Source organism: Protopterus annectens, chromosome 16.part0, assembly GCF_019279795.1.
Source record: "Protopterus annectens isolate FY-2018-M chromosome 16.part0, PAN1.0, whole genome shotgun sequence".
Taxonomy (NCBI): Eukaryota; Metazoa; Chordata; order Ceratodontiformes; family Protopteridae; genus Protopterus; species Protopterus annectens.
In genome coordinates this window covers 132,219,882-132,241,505 of record NC_056750.1, presented here as the reverse complement: position 1 = coordinate 132,241,505, position 21,624 = coordinate 132,219,882, and the positions used below count along the sequence as shown (strand labels likewise).

Here is a 21,624-nt window from a genome sequence, read left to right as displayed (position 1 = left end):
TGGCATTTAGCTTTAGGCTATGGCTCTGGCACCAGTTACCCGTCTCTGTGAGACCCTTTTGGAGGATGCTTGTGTCAGTCGGTGAGTCGATTATGGCACCCAGTTTGCAGTCATCTGCGAACTTGGTCAGCCATAGTCCTCCCATGTTAGCCTGTACCTCAGAGAAATATATACCGAACAAGAGAGGTCCCAGGACTGAGCCTTGTGGGATGCTACTTGTAACTGGTTTAGAGTCTGACATGGCACCTGCAATTCTGACCATGTGGGTTCTATCCTTGAGCCAGTTTGCAACCCATCTTGTGACATAGGGGTTGATATTTAAGCTGGTGAGCTTATTTATAATGCCCGAGTGGGGTATTGTGTTGAAGGCTTTTGCGAGGTCCAGGTAGGCTGTGTGGACTACCTTCCCTTCATCTATGGCCTTGGTGACTGTTTCAAAGAAGTCGACCAGGTTCAAGAGGCAAGATCTGCCCTTAACAAAGCCGAATTGGGTAGGATCCAGTGTTTGGAGGTTCCCAATGTCTTTGTTTATGAGTTTCATGATGATACGCTCCATAGCTTTGCAGACCAGGCTAGTCAGGCTTACAGGCGATAGTTTCCAGGGTCTGTTGTGACACCACCTTTGTGGAGTGGGACCACTGTTGCTGTATGCCATTCCTTGGGTACATATCCTGTAGTAAGGCTGAGATTGAACAGTGACTTTATGTGAGGGTTCAGTTCTTCTTGGAGTTCGTGTAAGACGTAGCCTGGGACACTGTCCGGTCCCATTGATGCTGTGTTTTTGGCTTTGGAGAGGGCAGCTCGCACCTGTGCATCTGTGATGTCAGGGAGGCTATACTCTGTTGGGATAGACATTTGCTCTTTTAGGGGGAAAGCGGGGGAGAAGTTTGCACTGAACCTGTCTGCCAGGATGTTGGCAATGTCTGTGGGTTCAGTGTATTTTTTGTGATTTTGAACCAACTCAGGGCATATCTGGGAGTTGCCACCCAGGTTCCTGACATAACTAAAGAAGGCCTTGTGATTATCTTTAGCATCTTGTGCAATTTTTCTTTCGAAGCTGGCCTTAGATGATTTTATGAGGGATCGTAGTTTCTTGCTAGTACTGATCAGAGATGCCTTCCCTTTTTGGGATTTTGCTCTATCATGTAGTAGCTTCCTCCTTCTGTTGTACAGCTTATTTATGGCTGGGGTACACCAGACAGGTCTCCTGCCTTTGGAGGAATGAGTCTTGGTTTTATTTGGGATAGCACGATCCATGCATTCCTGTAGGTGTCCATAGAAAGCGTTTGTAAAGGATTCTGCGGTTTGGGTCGCATTTCCACTGGCCTGGGGGCTTTGAAGGATTCCACCTCGGTTTTGAGAAGTGTGAAGTTTGTTTTTGAGAAGTTCTTCACTGTGGTTTCCTTGGCTGGGGGTGGGGATGGATATGGATGTCCAGTGAGATTAATTTATGGTCAGATCTTACCAATGAGGGGTATACCTCTAGTATGGAACATAGAGTCCCCATGTTGGTGATGATCAGGTCCAATATGCTTTCCCCTCTTGTGGCAGTGGTGACCAGTTGTTCCATAGCATTTGAGTTTATAAATTCTGGGAACCGTTGGGCGAGGGTGTTGGGGCTTGAGTAGTGCTCCCAGTCTATGTTTGGGTAGTTGAAGTCACCCAATATAATGGTGTTTGGAGAGACCTTCATATTCTCCAGTGTTCTCAGGAAAGCCGAGTGGGGTTCCTGAGTTTGGGAGGGTGGTCTGTAGCAGGCTACAAACTGAAAGGCAGTTTTGCCCACTATTAGTTGCACATGGATGGTCTTCGATGCTTCATGCAGTGCTACTAACCTGGAGGTGTGGGTATCTTTGATGAATATGGATACTCCCCCTCCTTTTGTGGTTCAGTTTGAGTTTTGGGGCTGAAAAGCATGGTATGAGGTATAACCTAGTAGTGCTGGGGTGCTCTCGGGAGCCTTGTACCAGGTTTCTGTTACTGCACAGATATCGATATTCTCCATACTGAGGAGAGCCTCGAGTGCGTGCATCTTGAGATTTAGACTTCTGGCATTGAGCAGCATTACCCTTAGTTTCTTTTTCTTTGTGTTGTCTATGGAGGTGGGTTTGTCTTTTGAGCCTTGCCTAAAAAAGGCACTATGGGGGTGGCAAGAGCCTTAGCCAGTATTCGAAAGCCCAGGGGTGATAGGTGCAAGCCGTCCACAGTGAAGCAACGTGGCTTGTCGAGCATGTCATCCCAGGCTGACAGACACTGGATCCCCTTTGAATGACACCAATACTTTAGCCAGTTGTTAAAATTGATCATTTTGTCTTTATACTGTGGCATCATTCTTGGTGAGGGTAAGATGCTACTCAAGGTCAGGGTCATACCGGCCTGGGCTACATGATCAGAGAGCTCCTCTATGTCGCTTTTCATGTAGTCCAGGGAGGTACATCTCAGGTCATTCACACCAGCATGGACAATGACGGAGTCATATTTGTACTTGCTTTGGAGTGACCTGAGTGCTTGTGTTATCTGGCAGATCCTGGCTCCCGACAGGCAGCTTACAGTGACCTTCTCCTTGTTCAGCCTGGTGAGTGGGACGTCAGTGTGTCTGACAATAGAGTCACCTATTACAAGTGTATTAGGTGTGTTGTTTAGCCTTAAGGGTGATTTATGCTGCTGTAATTGTGTATCATGCATGCTGACTTTATGAAACAGTGCATCTAGCTTCAATGTACACTCTTCATGTACAAATTCATTAAGTAAATGCGACTGTAGAACCTCAATGCTTCTAATAAATTCTTTCTCCTGAGGTGAAAAATGCTCTATTAGCAGTTCCATACATTTGTAACTACATTCTAAATGTATATTTTTCCACTTGGATAGTAAGTCTGGGAATTCTATGTCATAAGAAGGCATGCAAGGTACTCATAGACCCCTGGGTATAATTCTGAAATGTAAGCATGCCTTAAAATGCATGCATTGTCACTGTAGCCACTTCAAATTAAATAAATCCTTTTCCAAATCATGATACAGTTTATAAAAATTATCAGGTACATTTTCTTGTAATGCATTACCTCCTGTGGAATGCTGTAAACACAGGGATAGAAGAGGATTATAGTGCCTGCATATTCTAACTGTTTCTTACTGAAATTGGTACACCTTGTTTGCTGTAGCATAGACTAGATCCAGGCCTGCTGAATCTAGCTTTGTTTGTATGCTTGTTGTTTGTTTATTTCTCTGAAACGCTAATTCCACCTAAAATGCGGCCTTTTAGCACTTCTGTGGATCCCTAGTGATATCTGCATTGCTTACTGTACTTATTTCCTTGTTTCACTTGAAAGAAAGTTACTGTTTGTCATTTTTGCATTTAAGTTACCTGTAACACATTGCATTTAAGTTACTTGGCACTTGCTCACTAAAGCAATTATATAAGTCAGCTCTAAAAAATTAAAAGCACTACACCCTCACAAACTCCCCTTGAGTACCTTGTTCCCCATTGGCCCTTTTTTTCAATTATAAAGGAATTCCCAATACTATTCTAGCATGTCCAAAGCTCTGTTGTCAATCTCCTCTCCGGTCCAGCTGGTGAATCTGGGAATCTTGAGGCAATGTTACAACTGCCTCATGTACACAGACAACCCTCTCCTCCTCCCAACAAATTCCAACACATGTGAGAGATGCAACCATATAGCCAAACTGGAGGCTAAGCTCTCTCAACTCAGTACTGGCGTAACCAGTCAGGAGGAGAAGGAAACCACACTCACTACAATTCCAGTCTCACATAGACCTACCACGACAACAAACCAAACACATAAACACACAAAAACATACTCGGAGGCTCTAAATAAAAATCTGCCTAAGCAGCAGAGACCTCCAAAGCAGACACCCAAGCAACTGCTACCCCAAAACAAAACACGTGCAACACATAGCTCACAAAGCCAATGTGCCGAACAGCCACAGCCCTTAAGGCTGAAAAACACACCTGATACACTTGTAATAGGTGACTCTATCGTCAGGCACACTGACATCCCGCTCACCAGGCTGAATAAGGAGAAGGTCACGGTGAGCTGTCTGTCGGGTGCTAGGATCCGCCACATAACACAAGCACTCAGGTCACTCCAAGGCAAGTACAAATATGACTCAGTCATTGTCCATGCTGGTGTGAATGACCTGAGACGTACCTCCCTGGACTACATGAAAAGAGACATAGAGGAGCTCTCTGAGCATGTAGCCCAGGCCGGTATGACCCTGACCTTGAGTAGCATCTTACCCTCACCAAGAATGATGCCACAATATGAAGACAAGATGATCAATTTCAACAATTGGCTTAAGTGTTGGTGTCATTCAAAGGGGATCCAATGCCTGTCAGCCTGCAATGACATGCTCGACAAGCCACGATGCTTCGCTAGGGACAGCTTGCACCTACCTGTCACCCCTGGGCTTTCGGATATTGGCAAAGGCTCTTGCTACCCCCATAGTGCCTTTTTTAGGCAAGGCTCAAAAGACAAACCCCACCTCCATAGGTATCACGAGGGATAAGAAACTAAGAGTAATGCTACTCAATGCCAGAAGTCTAAACCTCAAGATGCATGCACTCGAAACTCTCCTTAGCATGGAGAACATCGATATCTGTGCAGTAACAGAAACCTGGTTCAAGGCTCCCGAGAGCACCCCAGCACTACCAGGTTATACCTCATACCATGCTTTTCGGCCCCAAAACTTGGACCGAACCACAAAAGGAGGGGGAGTATCAATATTAAGTCAAAGATACCCACACCTCCAGGTTGGTGGCACAGCACGAAGCATCAGAGACTATCCATGTGCAACTAACTGTGGGTAAAACTGCCTTCCAGTTTATAGCCTGCTACAGACCACCCTCCCAAACACAGGAACCCCACTCGGCCTTCCTGAGAATATTGGAAAATATGAAGGTCTCTCCAAACACCATTATATTGGGCGACTTCAACTACCCAAACATAGGCTGTGAGCATTACTCTAGCTCCAACACCCTAGCCCAAAGGTTCCTAGAATTTATAAACTCAAATGCTATGGAACAACTTGTTACCACTCCCACAAGAGGGGAAAACATACTGGACCTGACCATCACCAACATGGGAACATTATGCTCCAGACCAGAAGTATATCCCTCACTGGTAAGATCAGACCATAAACTAATCTCACTGGATATTCACATCCCGACCCCACCCCCTGCCCAGAAAACCACAGTGAAAAACTTCTCTAAAGCTAATTTCACACGCCTCAAAACTGAGGCGAAATCCTTCAAAGCCCCCGGGCCTGTGGAAAATACGGCCCAGACCACAGAATCCTTTATAAACGCATTCTATGAACACCTTCAGGAATGCATGGATCATGCAATCCCAAATAAAACCAAGGCCCAATCCTCCAAAGGCAGACGTCCTGTCTGGTGGACCCCAGCCATAAACAAACTATACAATAGAAGGAGGAAGCTACTACATGATAGAGCAAAATCCCAAAAAGGGAAGGCATCTCTGATCAGTATTAGCAAAAAACTATGGGCACTCATAAAATTGTCTAAGGCCAGCTTCAAGAGAAAAATTGCACAGGACACTAAGGATAATCACAAGGCTTTCTTTAGTGATGTTAGGAACCTGGGTGGGAATTCCCAGATATGCTCAGAATTAGTCCAAAATTACAAAAAATACACTGAGCTCACAGACATTTCCAACATCCTAGCTGACAGGTTCAGTGTAAACTTCTCCACCCCTCCCCACCAAAAGGGCAAATATCTATCCCAACAGAGTGCTGCCCCCCTGACATCTCAGATGCTCAGGTAAGAGCCGCCCTCTCCAAAGCAAAAAACACAGCATCAATGGGACCAGATCGTGTCCCGGGCTGCATCCTACATGAACTCCAAGAAGAGCTAAACCCAAACATAAAACTACTGTTCAATCTTAGCCTTACTACAGGATATGTACCCAAAGAGTGGCGTACAGCAAAAGTGGTCCCTCTCCACAAAGGTGGTGCCTCAACGGATCCTGGAAACTATCGCCCCATAAGCCTGACTAGCTTGGTCTGCAAAGCTATGGAAAGGATCATCATGGACCTCATAAATAAAGATATTGGGGACCTACAGACACTGGATCCTACCCAGTTTGGCTTTGTTAAGGGCAGATCCTGCCTCTTAAACCTGGTCGATTTCTTTGAAACAGTCACCAAGGCCATTGACGAGGGGAAGGTGGTCCACGCAGCCTACCTGGACCTCGCAAAAGCCTTCGATACAATACCCCACTTGGGCATTATAGATAAGCTCACCAGCTTAAATATAAACCCCTATGTCACTAGATGGGTTGCAAACTGGCTCAAGGACAGAACCCACATGGTTAGAATTGCTGGAGCCATGCAGACTCCAAACCATTTACAAATGGCATCCCACAAGGCTCAGTCCTGGGACCTCTCTTGTTTGGTATACATTTCTCGGTGGTACAGGCCATCACAGAAGGACTGTGGCTGACCAAGTTTGCAGATGACTGCAAACTGGGCGCCATAATCAACTCTCCAGCCGACACAAGCATCCTCCAAAAGGGCCTCATAGAAACAGACAACTGGTGCCAGAGCCATGGCCTCAAGCTAAATGCCAAAAAGTGTATAGTCATCCCCTTTGGCAAAAACAAAGTGCCCACAAATTACCACATAGGTGATAATCCATTAAGTACAGAAGAAGTCATTAGGGACCTGGGGACCCAAGTAGATAACAATCTTTCATTTGATAACCACGTGGCCAAAGTGGTTAGAAAAACATTTTATGTAGCCCACCTAATCATGAAGGGATTCACATCTAGATCAGGGGAGGTCATCGTGCCTCTTTACTCATCCCTCATCAGGCCCATAATTGAGTACAATGCCCCTTTTGGGATGTACCTTACCAGACACCTGCAGCAACTGGAAAGACCACAAAAGTACCTCACCAAGAGGATCAAAGGGCTCAAACAGATGCCATATGCTGCCCGGTTAAAGAAACTCCAGCTCTACTCAGTGGCATGCCGCCTGCTCAGAGGCGATCTGTGCCTGATGTATAAAGCCATGTCCAAACCGGAATTAATGGACATGCTGCACCTCAGAAAATCCAAATCTCATCGAGCTGCGCGCTCGAGAGACTTGAACCTCAGCACTGAAATAAATAGGACATGCTGGAGGGACAGATTCATAACCCAGAGGCTCCCTTCATTCTGGAATAAAATCCCAGTCCAGGTTAGGCAGAGTCCCACATTGACTCTCTTCAAGAGGAATCTTGATGAGTGGATGGGAGATCATAGGTTTACCCCGGCTATCACTTCTGTGTCACTGTTAGACAGAGGCATAGTATACTAACCTCAAAAAAAGGCATAGCAAAATTAATTTAAAATGGGTGGCGAAAGCCAAACACACTCTGGCTAGGCTTATAAATGCCCTAGGGCAGATAGCCTAGTATGAACCTATGAACCTATTAGCAGTCAAATTCAACAGCCCTTTTCCGCACTCTTGAAGAAGCTTAGATGCTGATAAATCAGGGTGGTAAGCAAGTTGCAGATCACCATTGATGTGGTTAGATTCTGCCATGTGTCTCCATAATGCATTTGTCCACTGTTTCTGTCGATTCAAACAGATTTTTCTGAAAATTTTGCTCCAAATCCATTTCCACCTCTGCATTCAACTCAGTTTCCTTCTTGACCTCCTCTCCATTTAAAAACAATGCTCCCAAATCACTTGTGAACATTTCTGGTAGCAATTCTATCATTGGTCCTTAATTTTTGATACTTTTTACCACCATTTCACTTTGGCTAACAGTCTCCTTGTCTTCTCCCTGTTTCTCTGGGATGCCTCTGTACCTGGACCAGAAACAGGAAGACTGATGCATCACACTCACCTGTGTCCCCTATGCTGAAAAGTATTTTTTTTTATTTGTAAATATATATATATATTACAGATTATTTACATATTTACACTATTACAAATATTTACATGTTTCAGTACATTTACTTTATATTAAGTATTCCCCCACCCTTTTACCTACAACCAAAGCCATCCACGGGATTCATGAAGCTTGCGCCAGGTGCAGGTGTAGCGTTGGCATTCCAACACCAAATATGGCCGGCGAGCAATCCAGTTACAAGCTATTCCCACATGCACTACCTGCGTACGCTACACCCGCATAGCTCCCAGGCCCGGTATGCTAATTACCCCATGTGCAGTAGGCTAGCATTCAAATGAAGGTATGTAGCAATCCAAGAAGTGGTGCAGGCATAGTGTAAGCATGCAGAAATGTAAACTGTAAAACAAGGTTTACATTTTGCAAACATAAAATCAGAGCCATGACAGCCAGCCAAACACATGTATTATATTGTTAATATATGGCAATGGCTAAATATATAGCCATTGGCATAAAAAACATGTAAAAAATATAAAATTAACATTTAATAATTTATTTGCACTATCGCGAAGTGGAAGCGCAGGGCAGCAGCGTGCAAATGGGATTGCAAGGAATATAGAAAAATATAAAATAAAACTGCAATGTAACACATATCATGATTTCCCCATAATAGTCAATGGCAGGCATGCTACACCACACCATGGTGCAAGGGTTGCTAAGGGGCTGTGACAGTGTTATGCACGGTAGCTAGGAATTAGTAGGCAATGCCATGCAAATGAGAGGAGTAATAGTGATCACAGATTCCACGCTGGTGTAAGGATGCACCTCACAGCGTAGCGTTATAACACTGAGGTGTGCCCTTGAGATAAAGATGATATCAAGAGAGGGGTGTGTCATCTTTGCTGTAATCACATTGGAGCATTGCTAATCCGGTTTGCCCATAGCTAAGTAAAGCTGCAGGATAGGGGTGTGTTGAACTGGCTACAGCTTTGCTTAGCTGAGAGTACACAAGGTAACTGAGTATGCATGTGAACGGAGATGTAAACGTGCTTAAACTCGGTAAATGGGTTTGCGTGGCACACACTGGAGCTGAAACAGGAAGGATATAGGAAAACAATAAGGAAATGATGCAGCAGGGAAATTGGATTACAAATGACTAATTAACACCTAGGAACTTACAGTGGTCCATTGACAACAGCTAACAAGGCTGCAAGCAGCTACCTGCAGAACAGGAAAGGGGAGGGGCTGTACTGCGAAGAAAACAGTAAAGTGTCACAGCAGAACAAAGCAGGTTTGCATTATATCAGCTACAGGACACATCTTGCAACACATGACTGGGTAGGGAAAGTACAAAACAAGAAAGACGGCAGGTGGATGGATGCCTGATAATGGGAGGGGATCCAGGTTTAAAAGTGAATTAAAGGACAACAGATTAATCAAGGCAGGCAAGCATAACTCCACACTAAAGGCCCCACACTTGCAGTACTCACTGTAAAACCCATAATTATGATATCCTGCAGCTGGAGTTGCTCATACACACCCAATGACATCAGCAGCATCCATAGCACAACAGTATAAAGTGTGAAAGCACCTCACACACACTTGTGTATTCCCATACACTCTGCACCATTGGTGTATACAGATGGGGAACTTTTAGTATGTACATGTTAGGGGCTGCCATAGATTTGATCCACCAGCATGTGTTGGAGACTGAAGGTGGTGTGGAGGATGATGCACACAACCACCTCAGGCACCAGAGGAGGAAAAGAGTGTTCAGACCCAGGGTAACCTACCAGGAGTTACATGATCTGGAGATAGTAGAGCATTACAGGGTGGACAGAGACACCATACAGCAACTTGTGGAGCTGTGCCTGCCACGCCTCAGAGCCAGAGCAAACAGAGGGGAACTCATCCCAGTGGATACAAAGGTATGTGTAAGCCTGAGCATACTAGCTACAGGTACCTTTCAAAGGCCAACTGGGGATATCATGGGGATCTCACAGGCATCAGCATCCAGGGAACTTCACCAGTTCCTGGATGCCATGTTACCACATACCAATGAGCACATATAGTTCTCCCAGACACAGAAGGAGTTGGCCAACAATATGCATCTCTTCCACTGTGTGGCAGAATACCTGGAGGTACTGGGTGCAATAGACTGCATGCACATACACATCAAGTCACCACCCTGTGAGCAGGGTAGGCACTACATAAACCGCAAGGGATACCCGTCCATCAACTGCCAGGTTGTGTGCAATGCCCAGGGCATTATCATGGATGTATGTGCTGGTAGCCCTGGAAGCTATCACGACTCCCACATCTGGCATGCCTCACAGCTGTATCAAGTATTTGCCAGGGGGGACATCCCATATGGCCACCTGGTGGGGGATGCTGGCTATGCACTGGAACCGTGGATGATGACTCCCATCAGAAATGCACACACACCCATGCAGGAACGCCATAATGAGGCACATGCACAAACCAGAATCATCATAGAGTGTGTGTTTGGGATGCTTAAATCATGGTTCCGTTGCTTGGACGTATCTGGTGGAGCCTTGCAGTACTCTCCAGGCACGTGTGCCCACCTCTTCATAGTATGTGCCATGCTACACAATATGATCCTGCGGAAACAGCTGCAGCAGGGACAGAATGGTGAAGGCCCTCATAGCCCACTACCATTGCCAAGGGCCCCACAGGCACAGAGGTACTCAGACCACGAACACCCTGAGCCAGCCCCAGTAGGCAGATGGAGGCATGCCCAGTATGCCCATGCCTTGGCAAGGAGGGAACGTATAACACACACTAACAGTGTAGGCACCTGGGGACTGACACCTTTCTCCACCTGCACACACAGTAAAAATGGATGGCACACATGCAAGACTACCTGTAAATTGTCATGTATAGGCAGTCTACTGTGTGCATCCAACATAGGCAGCCCTCAACTATTGCACACACAACTGCTATTGGCACAAGGTAAGACAACACCTGAACAGTAAATTAAGCTATCAGCATGTGCAGATACTGTATGTATAGGTTCATAGGTTCATAGGTAGGTACTTGGCTAACTGCCTGAGGGTATTCATAAGCCTAGCCAAAATGTGTCAGCTTTTGCCACCCCATTGATTCATTAACTGTCCCTCTGTGGAGCAGAGCCAATGGCAGGATCCCTGAGGTATATCTACTGTTCCCCATCCACTCTTCAAGGTTTCTCTTCAAGAGTGTTAGTGATGGGCTCTGTATAATGTAATTAGGGATGTTGTTCCAAAGTATGGGGAATTTCTGTGACAGGAATATGTCCCTCCATCTTCTAGTTATTGTTATGGCAAGGTTCAGCTCACTACAGCGTGTGACTCACTGTGACATGAATTCCCATAGGTGGAGCATATCCATTAAGCCTGAGTATGACATGGCTTTGTTGGCCAGCAGAGATCATCTCTGAGTAAATGAGATGCCACTTAGTAAAGCAGGAGTTTATTCAGTCTGGCTGCATATGGCATATGTTTGAGGCCAGTAATCCTCTTGGCGAGGTACATTTGTGGACCTTCCAGCTGTTGGAAGTGTCTTCTGAGGTACATCCCAAATGGATTATTATACTCTATGATGGGACTGATGGGTGATAAGTAAAGAGGCACTATAACCTCAGTATGTCTAGATGCAAACCCTTTAGTAATCAGATGGCCTACATAGGAGGATGTTCTAACTACTTTGGAGATATGATTGTCAAAGGAGAGATCACTATCTACCTAAGTCCTCAGATACCCTATTACCTCGTCTGTATTAAAGTGGCTGCCACTTATGTGTTAATATGTGGGTGTTTAATTTTCCACAATGGAACGGCCATGAAGTTTGTGGCACTTAGCTGGAAGCCATGACTTTGACACCCTGTGTCGGTCTCTGTGAAGTCCCTTGAAGGATGTCTGTGTCAGCTGAACTGTCAGTTATGGCTCCCAGTTTGCAGTCATTGCCAAACATGGTCTGCTGTAGTCCACCTGTGTTTGCCTGTATCTCTGAGAAGTATATGCCAAACAGTAGGGGTCCCAGGACTAAGTCCTGTGGGACACGAGTTGTGACTGGTTAAGAGTTTGACCTGAGCGCTGCTAGTCATAGCATGTGGTCCTGTGTGTAAGCCCGTTAGCAACCCATCCTGTGATGTATGGGTTTATGTACAGACTGGTGAGTTTATCAATAATACCTGAGTGGGGAATAGTGTCAAAAGCCTTGGCAAGGTCCAGGTAGTATGTGTGAACCACCTCCCCCCTCATCTAATGTCTTGATGACTGTCTGTAAGATGTCAAACAGGTTCAGTAGGCATGAACTGCACTCAACCAAGCTGACCTGGGTTGGGTCAAGTGTTTGGAGGTTACCAATGTTTTTGTTAATGAGTGCCATGAGAATGCACTCCATAGCCTTGCAGACCAGGCTAGTCAGGCTTATGGGGTGGTAGTTACCATGGTCAGTTGTGTTTCCACCTTGGTTGAGTGAAATAACCATTGCCATGCACCATTGTATGGGCATGTAGCCTGTGGAGAGGCGGAGGCTGAAAAGCTTAATTAGGTGGGGGGGTCAGTTTGTCTTGTAGTGTATGCAAGATGCAGTCTGGGACACCATCTGCCTCCATTGACACTGTGTTTTGCTGTTAGAGTGGGCCATTTCCACCTGTGTGTCTCTGATGTCTGGGATACTGTACTTCTCAGGTATTGTTGTGGGCTCTTTAGGGGGTGAAGTTTGCACTGAATGCATCTGCAAGGATATTGGCGATATCAGTATGGTCAGTAGATTTTGTGCTATATTGCCCCGGCCTAGTGTAAATCTGTGTGTTACCACTTAGATCCTTGACATAGCCAAAGAAGGCTTTGTGGTTATCTTTTGAATCCTTGCCTATTTTCCTGTTGATGTTAGCCTTGGATGATTTCATGAAGGACTTACATTTTTTACTAATACTGGTCACAGATGTCTGCCCTTCTTGGGATTTGCTATTTTTCTGGACTACTGTCCTATTTCTGTTGTATAGCCTGTTTATTGCACGGGTCCACCAGACTGGTGTCCTTGTCTAGGAGGAGTGAGTCTTGGTTTACCACTGATGGCATGATCCATACATTCTTGTAGGTGCTTATAGAGTCCATTTGTAAATCTTTCTGTATCTTGAGCAGTGTTTTCCCTTAGCATGGGGGCTGAGAAACCCCCCACCCCTGTCTTTAGTAGTGTGAATTTAGCTTTAGCTGTAGGAAATTAGCTTTAGCTGTAGTCAGCAGTGACTCTGTTATAAGTCAGTATAGTCTGCTTAGTCAGCAGTGACTCTGTTATAAGTCATTATGGTCTGCTCAGTCAGCAGTGACCCTCTTCTAAGTCAGTATAGTCTGCTTAGTCAGCAGTGGCCCTGTTATAAGTCAGTATAGTCTGCTTAGTCAGCAGTGACCCTGTTATAAGTCAGTATAGTCTGCTTAGTCAGCAGTGACCCTTTTATGTCAGTATAGTCTGCTTAGTCAGCAGTGACCCTGTTATACGTCAGTATAGTCTGCTTAGTCAGCAGAGACCCTGTTATATGCTAGTACAGCCTGCTTTGCATCATGAAACTATTACTACTGCCATCCAGAAGCTGGTTGACTAGAGGCAAAAGATCTTCATCCAAGGAGATTTGTGATGATAGGCAACACTGGACTTTTTTTTTCATTTACCAGAGTTATTTTAAGGACATATCTTATTTATTTTTTATCGTATTTTAGTAAATAAGAAAAATGTTATTTTATAGCAGGAAAGACATATGTAGTGTTCAAATCAATATTTTCATAGAAAAAAATTATTTTTATCCAGTAAAGCAGTGATGAGATAAAATATGTTATAATGTAACTCCTGAGGTTTCATAATGTTTAATCCATTCTGCAGTTTTAATAAACGTTGTTGAGTTTTGCAGTGTAAAACATTACTGTAATAGGCATGTGTAATGTCATAACATGACATATGTTTGTTTTTTCAAGGTTCTGCTGCTGTGAATATATTTCCAATCTATCCTACGTTGCACCAAATACAGAACCAAACTACTGTGATGGTTGGGTGTTTGGCAAGAAGCAAAAATTCAGATATCCGAATCACATGGATTTCAGAAAGTGGTCTGACATTTCCTCCTGTGTTTAATAAAAAAATGAAATCATTTTCTGTGACAAGTTATCTCACTGTCAGCACAACTGACTGGAAGAGAGGCAGATCATATACATGTTCCGTGAATGGCACACAGATTAAAATCTCCATGAAAACAGGTGAGTTAAAATGATTTGTTTTAGGTTCACTTGTCTTGGCCCACTCCTGGCTTGTCATTCTGTCCTTCCTGGTCCCTGTTTTTCTTCTACTTCTACTTTGTATACCGATAGCCATAATCACTTATTTTTGGTCCCTAAGGGATGAGTCTCTCCTTTTCAATGGGAATTACATTTTCAGTGACCCAGGTTTAAGATGGTGGTGGAAGATGACATTAGAGGAGCACATAGTCATCATCCTGCAGGGCTGGAGCTTGTGTCTTTATCACCTCACCTTTCCCATGTTACTGTCACCAAACACTGTGTAATACTTTTCCTGCTAGACCTAAAGTTTATTGCCATACTTCCACACGCTCAGAGGGTTTTGGACTTCATCAATGCAAACACTCTGGTGCAACTAGTTAGCTCCCTAACTTGAGGTACAAATATCCTAGACCCAGTATTCATGAAAATGGGGGGATACTGCTCCCTCCCATGCATTGACTACTCCCTGTTAAGATCTGACCACAAATCTCCTTTAGTATTAAAACTAACCTAGAACCCCCATCAAATTCAGAAATTATTAAGAACTTTCCTAAGGCCAATAACCTGAAAGTAAGTGACAGTTTATTAAACTTCAAAGCCCCTCCTAACCTGAAAGACACTGAGGCCTACTCTGAGCTGTATACAATAGTACTGTACAATCACATTCATAGCTACATAGAGGAGGCAGTACCTGTCTGAGTCGAACCTGTGATTACTGGCAAAAGTAAACCACCCTGGTGGATCCCTAGCATGAATAGGCTATTCAACAAAAGGAAAAAATCCTCTACAACGCCAAGAAGGAACAGACAAAACAGTTCAAAAGACACTCACCAGTCTAAACAAACAAATTAGAGTTGGTCAAATCTGGCAAAGAAACTATGAGGCAAAGATAGCCTCCCAGGTGAAAGATAACCATAATGCTTTTTTTTAATTATGTTTGTAACCTTAGGGTAAACGCTGAGAAATGTGCTGAGTTAAAATTCTGACGGCAGAAATGGTACTCATGGAATATCAAATTTAAATAAGACACAGTGCCAAAACATGCTTCTATAAGCGCTGTCATTCAGTACAATAACCAAACTTCTTCAGACAATGATATTCAACATCTTCCTTATTTTATACTACCATTCAGGAAATTATGTATCCAACAACCAGTCCAAACACAACTTTAATTAAAGAATAACATTTGAATTCCTTTCTATTCATATGATTTAAAACAACATTTTTTGTTTTCATAACTATTCTCAACCATTAAAACTATCATTGAAAAACATAAAAATCCTACCTATCAAAAGTTTTTAACTTTAAAAAACTTGAAAGAGATGAAATATCATTAATACCCGTGGGAAGGTGGCATTCAAAAAACTCTTCCACCATGTTTCCTTCTGTTCCAAATAAAGTTTCCAAAGCTCACCCTGTGGATCTCTATTCATCTGCTGTAAAACAGCAAACTTAAAAACATGATCAGAAAAGAAACTAAGATGTCTATATAAAGCATTAGTAACTTTTTCTGGGAGATATTGTAATAATGCTCATAGATCCTCTGAGCTAATTCACTTTGGGTTTTACCCAAGTAAAATATAGAACATTGCATACAGTTGGCAATATAAACCATCCCATGTGAGTAAAAACTAAATTTACCCACTATGGCAATATTCTTTTCTGACCATAACAAATAGCCAATTTTTAAATATAATATCAGAAATAAAGGCACCATTGTTATAGGAAGTAACAATAGTCCCTTATTTCCTGATATTATATTAAAAAGTGGGATCTCTTATAAGTGATCAAGATACCAGGGTGAATGTTGACACTTATCCTAATATTGTGTATAGAAGGGGCTCTAATTTGAAAAACAAACCCAAGGTCCATCCTATTGTTAACTATATTGATATCAAATTGAAGAATGTTTTGGATGTTTTTTTTTCATATTTGTAGTGACTTGTGGGGTTTGTTGTTGAAACTTAAAAAAGTAAAACATGCAAACAACTATGCATTCGCCACTATCAATGTGATTGATTTTTTTAATGTCATTCCACATGAGGTAGGCTTACATTGGTTTCAAGAATTTCTTTATGAGTCTACTGGGTTGAGTAGCAATAAAGTTAATATAATGGTTACCTTGATGGAATTGATACTGAAAATAACTATGATTACCTAGATGGCCAGTATTTTCTGCAAAAGAAAGGTGTGGCTATAGGGCAGCATGTGCCCCATTTTGCAAACATTATCATGCTATATTGGGAAACCAAGTTTTTATTTGAATCATTGATAGCTGCACCTTGGGAATTTTACTTACATTACCTGGATGATGCTTTTTGTCATATGGAAGCAGACACCTGGAGATTTATTTTGATATCTTTATTCAGTACTTAAATGATACAACATCATTTTTAAAGTTTACATCTTCATTTAATGATACTAAAATCAATTATTTGGATGTAGAAGTAACCAATGATGACATTTATGGTAGGTTTAGCAGTAATATTTATAGGAAGCCTACATATTGCAGTAGTATTCTCCATTAAAATAATAGCCACCCTGTACACCAGAAAAGGCATTATAAAAGGACAATATGTCAGGCTTATGGGACTGGTTCGGAAGAGGATGTCTACAAGGCAGGAGCTTTAGTATTAGCGGATATGTTTTTGGCCAGAGGTTATCCTGAGACTTTAATAACTAGGGTGAAGGATGAAGGTAAAACCAAAAGAAGGGAATGTTTGTTTAAGCCACTACTTAGGATTGATGAAGAGAGTGAAATTACCTTGAGTAGAATTAAACCTATAACCGACAGAGATTTTCAATGTTCCTTTGTAATTACATATAACAACAAGGTTGAACATTTAAATGGTATTTTATTGAAAAATTGGAACTTTTTTTGTTGTTTTGATGGTTACACTGACATTTTGAGTACTAGCCCACAAATTGTTTATAGAAAAGAGAAGACAAATAAACAACATCTGGAAGGGACACATAACATTTCCACTACAATACCCAATAGTCACCTGGGACCTACAAATGTGGTTTTTGTAGGCAATGTAATTTTGTTTGGGTGGGGGACAAAATTAAAGTTAATAATATGGTGATTAAGCACCCTTTTTGTTGTGATTGTAATACCACTGGGTTAGTTTACCTGGCTGTATGTGCAAAATGTGCATGTTTTTATGTGGATAAGTCACAAAGAAAATTCCATGAGTGTATTTACAAGCATGTCTTGGATATTAGGAAGCAAAATCCCAACAATTCACTTGTGAAACATTAACAATTTCCTGAGCATCATTTTTTTTCTTTATGGGGATAGATATAGAAAGGGAAGACCCTGGGGGGGGGGTGGAAAGCACTGCTTGAATATAAAGAAATGAAGTGGCAAATACAATTAAATGCATATAATTACCCTGGCTTAAATGAATGTGTCTCAATTACTAGTATATTAAAATTACAGTCTTTTGAAATAAGATGATCTATCTATATATATATTTTCTACAATACATTTCTCAGGTACAATTTTATGGTTTGCAGTTTTAAAAACAAATTTATCTGAATTAATTGTTTCCACTGGTTGGATGTATGTCATGTGATTGATTTGAAACTGTATTTAATGAATGTATGTTTCTTTAAATTACATTTCTGATGAAGTCTGTATCTTAACCTTAATGAAAGCTTAAACATTTTATGATAATATATTAAAAAAGCGTTCTTCTTTAGTCCATTTAGTGTGGTTGTGTTCATTTTTTTAATTTTTGCAACCTGTTTTTAAAGATGCAGGTAATGCCAGAGTGTAAGAGTTGATATTAGCTAAAGAGAAGAAAATAAAAAAGCATTGACAATGAGAAAAGCTTGTAGATAAAGTAGTGATTTTTAGAAACTCTGGTGTATTAACATTTCAGGTGCTGTTGTACAGGGAGTAGAGACTGTCCTACCATACTAGGTATTCTGTAGTCCTATCACAGTAAGTATTCTGGAGAAGTCCTTTGAGTTATGTAGAAGATACAGACTGCATCTCATTGTATAGAACACAATGGTATAAATCACTGCACTTACAATGCAGGTAGTTTTATTTTCCCTACTACCTTAGACAGGGAAGCATTATTAAAATTTGGGCTTTTACAGTAAAATCTGAATCTTGTGGTCTTTATCAGAATGATATTTTGTAAAACTAGCTTGTTTCCTCTTAAAACTGACTGTGCATTCATTTTTATCAATCACGAGATACTAAGCTTGTATTGATGTATTCAAACCTGGTATCTTTGATGCAATGATACATGTTGTCTGTTTACTTTTGATGCCTTTGTGCTGTATTCAGGGGTCTATATTATATTTTTGAATGTTTAAAAGTCTGAATACCATATGGTCAACACCATATGTTTGAACTCTTAAATGTTCAAAAAAAAACAACAGAACAAACCTTCCTGAAAAGGTTAAGCAGGGGGTCAAGCCCCTCTGCACCCCCCACACCCCCCCACTCTTTAAATATACCAACTCCGAGATCGCACTACAGTGCAGACAATGGAAAACTTCCATTTCCACACTGTACAGTGATCTCCGTAAGCTATTCAAACATTTACATATCAATCATATGGTGTCCAACCATATGGCGTTCAAACATGTAAATGTTCAAACATATAATATAGACCCATATTCAGAACCATGACCACTGTACTGGGGAGACCTACAGAAAACATACATGCTTTTTTCCTCCTTGGCCTCTTCCTCCCTCCTCTTCACACACACTAACAGTGTAGGCACCTGAGGACTGACACCCTTCTCCACCTGCACACACAGTAAAAATGGATGGCACACATGCAAGACTACCTGTAAATTGTCATGTATAGGCAGTCTACTGTGTGCATCCAACATAGTCAGCCCTCAACTATTGCACACACAACTGCTATTGGCTGGGTAAGACAACACCTGAACAGTAAATTAAGCTATCAGCATGTGCAGATACTGTATGTATAGGTTCATAGGTTCATAGGTAGGTACTTGGCTAACTGCCTGAGGGTATTCATAAGCCTAGCCAAATGTGTCAGCTTTTGCCACCCCATTGATTCATTAACTGTCCTCTGTGGAGCAGAGCCAATGGCAGGATCCCTGAGGTATATCTACTGTTCCCCATCCACTCTTCAAGGTTTCTCTTCAAGAGTGTTAGTGATGGGCTCTGTATAATGTAATTAGGGATGTTGTTCCAAAGTATGGGAATTTCTGTGACAGGAATATGTCCCTCCATCTTCTAGTTATTGTTATGGCAGGTTCAGCTCACTACAGCGTGTGACTCACTGTGACATGAATTCCATAGGTGGAGCATATCCATTAAGCCTGAGTTGGACATGGCTTTGTTGGCCAGTAGAGATCATCTCTGAGTAAACGATATGCCACTGAGTAAAGCAGGAGTTTATTCAGTCTGGCTGAATAGGGCATATGTTTGAGGACAGTAATCCTCTTGGCGAGATACATTTGTGGACCTTCCAGCTGTTGGAAGTGTCTTCTGAGATACATCCCAAATGTGTTATCATACTCTATGATGGGACTGATGAGTGACGAGTAAAGGGGCACTATAACCTCAGTATGTCTAGATGCAAACCCTTTAGTAATCAGATGGCCTACATAGGAGGATGTCCTAACTACTTTGGAGATATTATTGTTAAAGGAGAGATCACGATCTACCTAAGTCCTCAGATACCCTATTACCTCATCAGTATTAAAGTGGCTGCCACTTATGTGTTAATATGTGGATGCTTAATTGTCCACAATGGAGCGGCCATGAAGTTTGTGGCACTTAGCTGGAAGCCATGACTTTGACACCCTGTGTCGGTCTCTGTGAAGTCCCTTGAAGGATGTCTGTGTCAGCTGAACTGTCAGTTATGGCTCCCAGTTTGCAGTCATTGCCAAACATGGTCTGCTGTAGTCCACCTGTGTTTGCCTGTATCTCTGAGAAGTATATGCCAAACAGTAGGGGTCCCAGGACTAAGTCCTGTGGGACACGCAGTTGTGACTGGTTAAGAGTTTGACCTGGCGCTGCTAGTCATAGCATGTGGTCCTGTGTGTAAGCCCGTTAGCAACCCATCCTGTGATGTATGGGTTTATGTACAGACTGGTGAGTTTATCAATAATACCTGAGTGGGGAATAGTGTCAAAAGCCTTGGCAAGGTCCAGGTAGTATGTGTGAACCACCTCCCCCCTCATCTAATGTCTTGATGAGTGTCTGTAGATGTCAAACAGGTTCAGTAGGCATGAACTGCACTCAACCAAGCTGACCTGGGTTGGGTCAAGTGTTTGGAGGTTACCAATGTTTTTGTTAATGAGTGCCATGAGAATGCACTCCATAGCCTTACAGACCAGGCTAGTCAGGCTTATGGGGTGGTAGTTACCATGGTCAGTTGTGTTTCCACCTTGGTTGAGTGAAATAACCATTGCCATGCACCATTGTATGGGCATGTAGCCTGTGGAGAGGCGGAGGCTGAAAAGCAATTAGGTGGGGGTCAGTTTGTCTTGTAGTGTATGCAAGATGCAGTCTGGGACACCATCTGCCTCCATTGACACTGTGTTTTGCTGTTAGGTGGGCCATTTCCACCTGTGTGTCTCTGATGTCTGGGATACTGTGCTTCTCAGGTATTGTTGTGGGCTCTTTAGGGGGTGAAGTTTGCACTGAATGCATCTGCAAGGATATTGGCGATATCAGTATGGTCAGTAGATTTTGTGCTATATTGCCCGGCCTAGTGTAAATCTGTGTGTTACCACTTAGATCCTTGACATAGCCAAAGAAGGCTTTGTGGTTATCTTTTGAATCCTTGCCTATTTTCCTGTTGATGTTAGCCTTGGATGATTTCATGAAGGACTTACATTTTTTACTAATACTGGTCACAGATGTCTGCCCTTCTTGGGATTTGCTATTTTTCTGGACTACTGTCCTATTTCTGTTGTATAGCCTGTTTATTGCACGGGTCCACCAGACTGGTGTCCTTGTCTAGGAGGAGTGAGTCTTGGTTTACCACTGATGGCATGATCCATACATTCTTGTAGGTGCTTATAGAGTCCATTTGTAAATCTTTCTGTATCTTGAGCAGTGTTTTCCCTTAGCATGGGGGCTGAGAAACCCCCCACCCCTGTCTTTAGTAGTGTGAATTTAGCTTTAGCTGTGGGGAGTTAGCTTTAGCTGTGGTCAGCAGTGACTCTGTTATAAGTCAGTATAGTCTGCTTAGTCAGCAGTGACTCTGTTATAAGTCATTATGGTCTGCTCAGTCAGCAGTGACCCTCTTCTAAGTCAGTATAGTCTGCTTAGTCAGCAGTGGCCCTGTTATAAGTCAGTATAGTCTGCTTAGTCAGCAGTGACCCTGTTATAAGTCAGTATAGTCTGCTTAGTCAGCAGTGACCCTTTTATGTCAGTATAGTCTGCTTAGTCAGCAGTGACCCTGTTATACGTCAGTATAGTCTGCTTAGTCAGCAGAGACCCTGTTATATGCTAGTACAGCCTGC

General features: G+C 42.6%; 1 protein-coding gene across 1 annotated transcript in view; it reads left to right on the top strand.

Moving 5' to 3' along the window:
• Positions 1-15,105, top strand: part of LOC122790533 (immunoglobulin lambda-1 light chain-like) — a 199,508-nt gene extending 184,403 nt beyond the window's left edge. The window contains exons 3-4 of the mRNA XM_044058081.1: positions 13,852-14,130; positions 15,101-15,105. Of these exons, the coding sequence (XP_043914016.1) occupies positions 13,852-14,130; positions 15,101-15,105 (284 nt within the window). The remainder of the gene's footprint in view (positions 1-13,851; positions 14,131-15,100) is intronic.
• The last annotated feature ends 6,519 nt before the right edge of the window (positions 15,106-21,624 follow it).